The sequence below is a fragment of the Dermacentor silvarum genome, chromosome 5 (assembly GCF_013339745.2).
Source record: "Dermacentor silvarum isolate Dsil-2018 chromosome 5, BIME_Dsil_1.4, whole genome shotgun sequence".
In the NCBI taxonomy this organism is placed as follows: Eukaryota; Metazoa; Arthropoda; class Arachnida; order Ixodida; family Ixodidae; genus Dermacentor; species Dermacentor silvarum.
In genome coordinates, this window is record NC_051158.1 from 8,729,767 (window position 1) to 8,737,162 (window position 7,396).

Sequence of the window (7,396 nt, forward strand, 5' to 3'; positions counted from 1 at the left end):
ATTAGCAGAAAGCAACAAGAACGCCGGAACACCTCATGTTTTGTTTGTCTTTATTGCACTCATTCTTGTGTCTTCCGCTACGCATGACACTGCGTTGCGCGCGTGCCATGAGAACTGCATAGTCGCCCTCCACGATCGTGTCGATAGCAACCACGGCTCCGTCTGCAGTAGTTGCGCCTAATCGGTAGTTTCATTCTGACTGGGTGCGTGCGTTGGCCGCGTGCCATTCAAAACCGCGTAGTCACCATCCGTGATTGTGCTGATCGCGACCGTGGTTTCGTCTGCAGCAGTTGCAGCAAGCAGTAGTTTCGTTATGACTGAGAGCGCGTTGGCAGTGCGCCTTCAGAATTGCGTGGTCGTCGTCCATCCATGACTGCATCGACATCTACCACTGTTTCATTCGCAGAAGTTGCAGTAAGCAATAGTTTCGTTTTGACTCGGTGCAATGTGTAGGCAATGCCGCACGCTGCCATCAAATTCACCGGCTACATCACGACAGACGGACAATCTGCTGCCAACCAGGTCTTTGGCGAAAAAAATTTTCCCTCGCCTTCCCGGCCCTGTGAAAGTGGATGTCTACTGAAGCTGTGGAAAAACCATTACAGCTGCTGATGGGTGTATGAAATCTTTTACTAATTTAGAGTAATGGTAATGATAATCACTTCGTGGTCGCTGTGGTTCCTCGGGAGCCCTAACGTTGCATGGCCTACCCATAGCAGTGCAGCAAATGGAAGCTGCAATCGCAACAGTTCAGCCAGCATGCGAATTATGGGAAGTACACGGATTTGCCTAAACCTTGTCCTTCTGGTTTCAAACGGCTTCGTGACTTTGTAAACTCATCATTTTCAACAAAGTACTGCGTAATAAATAAATAACCATTATTAAAAATGTTCGCCGGGAGGATTCGAACACAAGACCTCAAGTACAGAAGCCCGATATGAAACCATCACGCCACAGACGCACGCATCAAGAAGCAGCATGGAACACCCCTACGAATTTCTCGCAAGCATGTGGTTCGGATGCTTGTTTTGTGCTCGTTTTTCTATTGAACGGAATGCTGTTCTGTATGTTGCATGCGTGATTCCAAAGAATGGATGCACTCTGTGTTTCACTTTCCTGAGTGCTTGAAGCCTGCTTCACCTCCGCTGCGGGTCGGCCCGGCATTGCACTACCTCCGGGATCGCCCCACATTTTTGGAAACGGATGCGGACACAAAAAATGACGACCAACTTTAGGCTAATAGCTTCGCTGTAAAATAATTGAGATGTGCGCGTGGTAGCGAAGAGCATGTCGCGGATGAAGACACGGGTTATTCGCCACAGTCGCAATGCAAAAGAAGCCGCAAGGCCTTCGCCGTGTCGACTGCTAATTAGTCACGAGATGACGAGAACTGTAGCTTCCGAACTGCTTTATGCAAAGTAAAAACAAAATTTGCTGATACATTCGGTAAATAAAATTGTGTTGACGTATTATGCATTTGTTTATTGTTCTCTTGGTACTCTCAATAATTCGACATTCAGTTAATTCGGACATTTTTTTTTTTTTTCGGTCCCGTGAAATCTGAATGAGATTTTATTGTATTCAGCGAAAAGTGGCTAAGTGATGATGATGATAACCTGCTCAGAATTTTGTCTCTTTTTTAGTTTAATTGTCTGTAGATGTCTTTATTATTTTTCAACTACAGCCTTGAATTACATCCTGCAGTGGCAAGTCAACGGTCAGAATGTGGAATGGGAACACAATCCGATTTGCTAAAATGAAATTGATCCCAAGATTGTGCTTTGCTTAGAAAAACAGCTTTGATGCACCCAGATGGCTCATTAATAAACTAAAGTATCAAAAAAAGTAGGGGGATATACGCTCTTTGGGATAAAACAGGGGCAAGGCATTAACCTCAACTAAAGTCCCTTGAGGAATTTTATCATGAAAACTGACTGGCTATTAAATTAATGTCACTATAAAAAAAAAGGAAACTCCATAGTACTTTGGAAAGGCAAAATTGTCATTAGGGAGACTAAATACTCTTTAAATTTAGCAGCTTTCTCGCTAAGCTACCATCACTGACACAAATTAGTAAAGGTTTGGCAACCCCCCCCCCCCTGCAGAGTACTATCGACCAGAAAAGTTTACGGACCGCGGATCTCAGAAAACGCTAAATATCCGAGCAGCCTTTAAAAGTACCCAGTAAAACCGTACATCACAATGGTGTTCACATATACCAATAGAGGCTGGAAATGGGAATACCAGGCTGCATTTTCAGGCTGCGGAGATATTCAGCTTTTTGTCAGATCTCTTGGTCCGTGAACTTTTTTGGTCGATAGTACATGTCCACCTCTCGTACAAGCAGGAGCGGTTTAATGGAAGGGGTGAAGAATGACTTGATAGATCCTCCCTTGCAACTTACGTTTATTGGAAAGTTGTTCACGAAAGCAGTGATTCGTGCATCTGCAGTCAAACACATCACAAGGTGTAGTCCTGCCAAGTCTTTCTTCACCCCTGCCGTTAAAACTCTCAACCTTTAATGATTATGTGACAACTGGCCCAGCAGACTACTATTATGTACATGTCCACAAAGCACAATGCCTGATTGCACATGACCTACATCGCAGAACAGCAACCACCACAAACAAGCGGTCTGGGTGGACACTTTAATGAGGTCACAGATGACTTTGCCAATGACTCACCGATGACCTCGAGCTTTGCCGAGCGGGTATCGTTTCCACCGGGTGATGTGACAACGCAGGTGTAGGTGCCAATGTCAGTGTTGCGCGCCTGGTCGATCTTCAAGGTGCCATCCGGTGCCAGATGAGTTCTACTTGAGGACGTCAATGGTTTCTCCTCAAAAAACCACGTCACCTGCAAAAACCGCTTGCTCAATCCCAGGTTGCGAGCAGTGTGCAAAACCGAGGTTAATTTTACCACAGGTGGCAATCACTAGTTAATCAGAAACCCGGCCATGCCTTGCCAAGACCTAAATGAGCATGCATGGCAACTTTGGGGAGAGTCAGAAAACTTTGTTGTAATGGGTGTGCAAATGTACTGAACATTTAGAGTACAAACTGAACATCTTCTTTTGAGTGACAATGACCCCGTCTGAAAAAGCGGTCCCTTTCATCCTTTTTCATTCTGCGCTTCTCCACATTCAGTCTGGTCCTCTGCTGTCACTTCTCTGAACACGCACTTTCACCTTCTCTCTCGTCTCATCCCAATAGCCTCTGGCTTCAATGGCACATGATGTCGCTGGTGCAAACTGCAGCGGGGTGCAGTACCACCCCGGTTTCCTTCAACATAGTCAGCCTACTGCATCACATCTGAAGTATTGCCCCACGCACATGTTTTCAACTTATTGCATTAAATGGACAATAAAAAAGATAAGTTGAGCTGTATTAGTAAATTGCGCTTATACAGTAGCAAAAAAAGAACCATCTTACCATGGAGGAAGCTTAATAAGCCAGAAAAGGCACAAAAACAAAAACAGCGGTGACGCTGTACTAAAGTTGCCACACCAGCTTGCTCGGATACCATGGATTTTGACAGCATATACTTAGGTCCAGTTATTTTTTAATCAGTAAATATAAACAACATTTGACAAATTTCTTCAAGGCACAAAAGAAACACAGCACCTGTCCTCTGTTTGACCTTTCTTTTGTGCTGCGTCTTTTTTGTGCCTTGAAAAAATTTGTCAAGTATGCACGAACTAGGCCCACAGAAAGTTCTTATAAACAAAATTGCATTCTAAATGAATACAAGACAGAACTTGGCAAGTTTCAAGAACTCTTGCTCAATCACAACGACCTAAATGGTAGAATACAGTGGAATCTCGTTGATACGGTCTCCACGGGAACGAGAAAATAAAGCATATCATCTGAAAATCATATCAATTAACGTATTATCCAACCAAATCGTATTATCGGGGAAAAAAAAACATATTCCAAAAAACGTATTATGCAGAATCGTATCAACGAGGTTCCACTGTATACTGAAATATAGCCGTAGCACTGACGTAACGGCTTTGGGCTTTCAGCACATAATTATAAAAGAGACGTTTCGCCTTTATTTTCTGTTTCAGTAATAAACTTCTTACCAATACATTAACGAAAATATATTTTTGAAGGAATACTTCATCAATTAACTGATTTAGTGTCCCTCATTAATGTCCCTTTAAGAGGTGACATAAATAATAATTTGTTGCACTCTTGTAACTTGCGTGCATGCTCGGTCATGAAGTATATGATAAGCGAAAAAAAAGTGTCAGTAGTTATTTACTCCGAATTATTTTTACCACCCGGTGATCCTTAATGCGCACCTAAATCTAAGTACACGAGTTTATTTGCATTTGGCCCCCATCGAAACATGGCCGCCGTGCCGGTATCGAGCTCACGACCTAGAGCTCAGCAAAGCAACACCGTAGCCACTAAGTTATCACAGCGGGTATTGAAACTCTGCGTATTGAATGCATTCAATGCATTCAATGTATTTTATTCTGTAGCAATCTCAAATTCCAGTCACTTCAAGAAATTTAGTTGGATCAGGAAACATGCACCAGATACTCATGTGGTCATAACATCAAATGAAACACTTCACATCCGTGTAGTTTAAATAGGTCCCCATAAAATGCCAAGGATGACTTCGAGAGTTCCTAAGCTCACCTGGTAAGGAACGCTCAGGTCGTGCGAGATCCGACACTGCAGTTCAGCCGTCGACCCTAGGATGACCCGTGTGTCAACTGGGGGCTTCACGATCTGGGTGCGAACTGCACAGTGAGGTGACAAACTCTGTTTTCAGTTGATTGTGGTTGAAGGATAAACTGTAGCAGTTAGAAGAGTAAGTTCACATACAAGTTTCGAGGTGATGTTCCCCCAACAAAAAATTAGATATGCCAATTCATTACCACGCCAAATCACATGTGATGAATCAGTGAATGCCGACCCATAAATACAGCAAATGAAGCCCCACCTATGCATCTGGTGGTCATAAGACATATTGGGCTCAACAGCTTCCACCTTGCTTGCAAAAAGTGAGACATTTATATGTAGATTTGATACAAAAAGGAGACTCATCAAGCACTCTCCCACTAGCAGTTTTGCTGAAGGTGCACGAAATGTTGCTCACCCATGGTTCAACGGAGGTCACAATAAACACCATCAGTTGCAAAAACTTGGGCCTATTCGCTTTGGCCTACTGTAGTCATGACCGAACACGAACAACAAGTCAGACATCAGAGCTCTGACTTGTCGGGCTGCTGCGAATGCGCTAACATGTGACTGCTGCTCTGCTGACATTGTGTAGTACAGAGAAGGGACCAATAGCATACACAGGATAAGGCCAGAAGTGAGCAGGATAATTTTTAGGACACGTATAAGCAACCACCATTATACCCAATTGTACTGAAGCAACCAAACCTTCAAAATGATGCCCAAGTTCCACTTCTAGCAAACCTTGTTATCTGCCTTAGTATGGCACCCTAGCATGGAACAAGTGATGCTGGCTTAGTAATGAACATAATATTTTCTTAAATGCGTAAGCATTTTTATGCCTACCCAATGGGGAAACCTGTCCGTCCCTCACGTAAGACAAATGCAATGGCTCATACCCCACTAAACAATGGCTCATATCCCGGTAAGCCCCCAGTAAGCAAGCAAAAAATGCAATGGCTCATACCCACTTAAGGCAGAGAATACAAGCGCTCAGCAAAGTGAAGCGAACAGTCCATACGTTCATTGAAATCACCCATATAACACACTGAACAGCATACGTTTCAATAAAGAACAAGTTCAAAACGAGCATCCGTACCATCAATAAAGCATTGCAGACCCCGCTCAGCAATTGTAATGGTGGTTTAGCAACAGCTTCCCTGGACTCCAGGTTGATAAGGACCGATAAGAGTTGATAAGGGTCGGATCATGTTCGAAAAGGTTGATAATGACCAATGAGGGTTGATAAGGGTTTATACTGGTCGGCTCAAGTTTCATAACATTGGTAATGACACCAGGCTGCCTGGAGATGAGCAAGTGGCACAAATGCTTACGCATACTTAAACAACTCCCAGAGGAGTTTCTGCGCGATTTTTTTTTTTTTTTGAAGCACCAATGCAAATAAAAATTTGCTGATAATTTATTCGGCAGTCCTTCACCAAGTTTGGCCATGGCAAACAGACAAATGCAGTCCATAGTTCATGGAGTTCAAGCTGTTCAGGGTCCATTCGAGAATCACTTGCATAACCATTTACTGTTAAAAAGAGTAAATGGAATATTGCCACCCACTGCACGAGATAATACTCATTATGCCCACATGGAGCAACGGCAGCGAAACAGTATGGCTTTTCCGACATCCACAGTTGGGAGCAGTAGTTGTTGCTCAATTAATCCGAGTTTTTTTTTTTTTTTTTCTCTACAGTCACTGCATCCAACACCCGATTCCAGCTCGCTTATTAAGAGTGTTGCCCCGGGGAAAACATACCGAGCACTGTAAGGTAGGCCTCTGCGCTGGCTGAACCAGCAGAGTTGGCCCGCGTGCAAGTGTACTTCCCGCTGTCGGCCAGCACCACCGAGGCGATCACCAGCGTGCCACTCTCGAGGATCTGCATGCGGCCCTCGCTATGCACCGGCACCACATCTGGATTGGACAAATGGGAAGCATGTTCAATGCAGTGACCCCACGTCATAAGAGGGCCAGCCAACATAGTCACCAGTGAACGTCCTTTTCATAAGTTTGGCAAAACGGTTCTGCAAAGCCCACAAGGTGGAGGAAGGCTCATGAGAAGGAGAAATTGTCATTCACCCGATAGTAGCCCGAAGCTACAGAGAAAACTACACGTTTTTGTTTGTTTTTTTTTCAGAAAGAAAGCCACCTTGTTGAAGAAAAGTTCATCCTGGTCCGGGATTTGAACTCGGGACCAACTCCTTTCAGGATGGCTGCTTTATCATCTAGGCTAACCAGGAGGCTAGCAGATCACAGCACGAGAACGCGATAATAAACAACTTGAAGCACTGTACACAAGTTTCTTTATAGCTTTGTGCTACAGTTGGGTAGATGACTACTTCTCCCTTTCATTTCTTAATTTTTAGTCATTATTTAGCAACAATTCACTTGAACATTTAGCCAAAAGGTCGCAATGTTCTCCCCAACAAAAGTAAGGATAAATTGCTCTTCCTGGTGGTGAAGTAACAGCAATGAGGAGCACGTGAAAAACCTTCCTACTATTTGTGGGGGAAAAAAAAAACAGTGACTGTCAACAGAATTATTACTCTGAGAGAGCGGCCATGATCATTTGAAACACGCTCACATATCTGCCAAACTGTGAATTTAAAATTCATAAAAACCTGCAGACACAGCACCGAGGGAGGAAAAAGAGGGAATAGCATGCATTTTTTTATTAAAGCTCGTCTTTCCTTGG

The 7,396-nt window shown here is 43.7% G+C and overlaps 1 protein-coding gene across 7 annotated transcripts in view; it reads right to left on the minus strand.

Annotated features, from left to right (window-relative positions):
• The window catches only part of LOC119452746 (protein sidekick), an 83,641-nt gene that overhangs the window by 53,563 nt on the left and 22,682 nt on the right, over positions 1–7,396 (minus strand). For 2 of the 7 annotated variants that reach the window (XM_049667343.1, XM_049667338.1), the window contains exons 6-7: positions 4,650–4,753; positions 2,685–2,856 (exon numbers count right to left, since the gene is read on the minus strand). The exons of 3 other annotated variants lie outside the window; for them this stretch is intronic. In XM_049667343.1, the coding sequence (XP_049523300.1) occupies positions 2,685–2,856; positions 4,650–4,753 (276 nt within the window). Of the gene's footprint in view, positions 1–2,684; positions 2,857–4,649; positions 4,754–6,459; positions 6,616–7,396 lie in introns of all 7 variants that reach the window. 2 more of the 7 variants (XM_049667340.1, XM_049667339.1) reach the window with 2 other exon arrangements.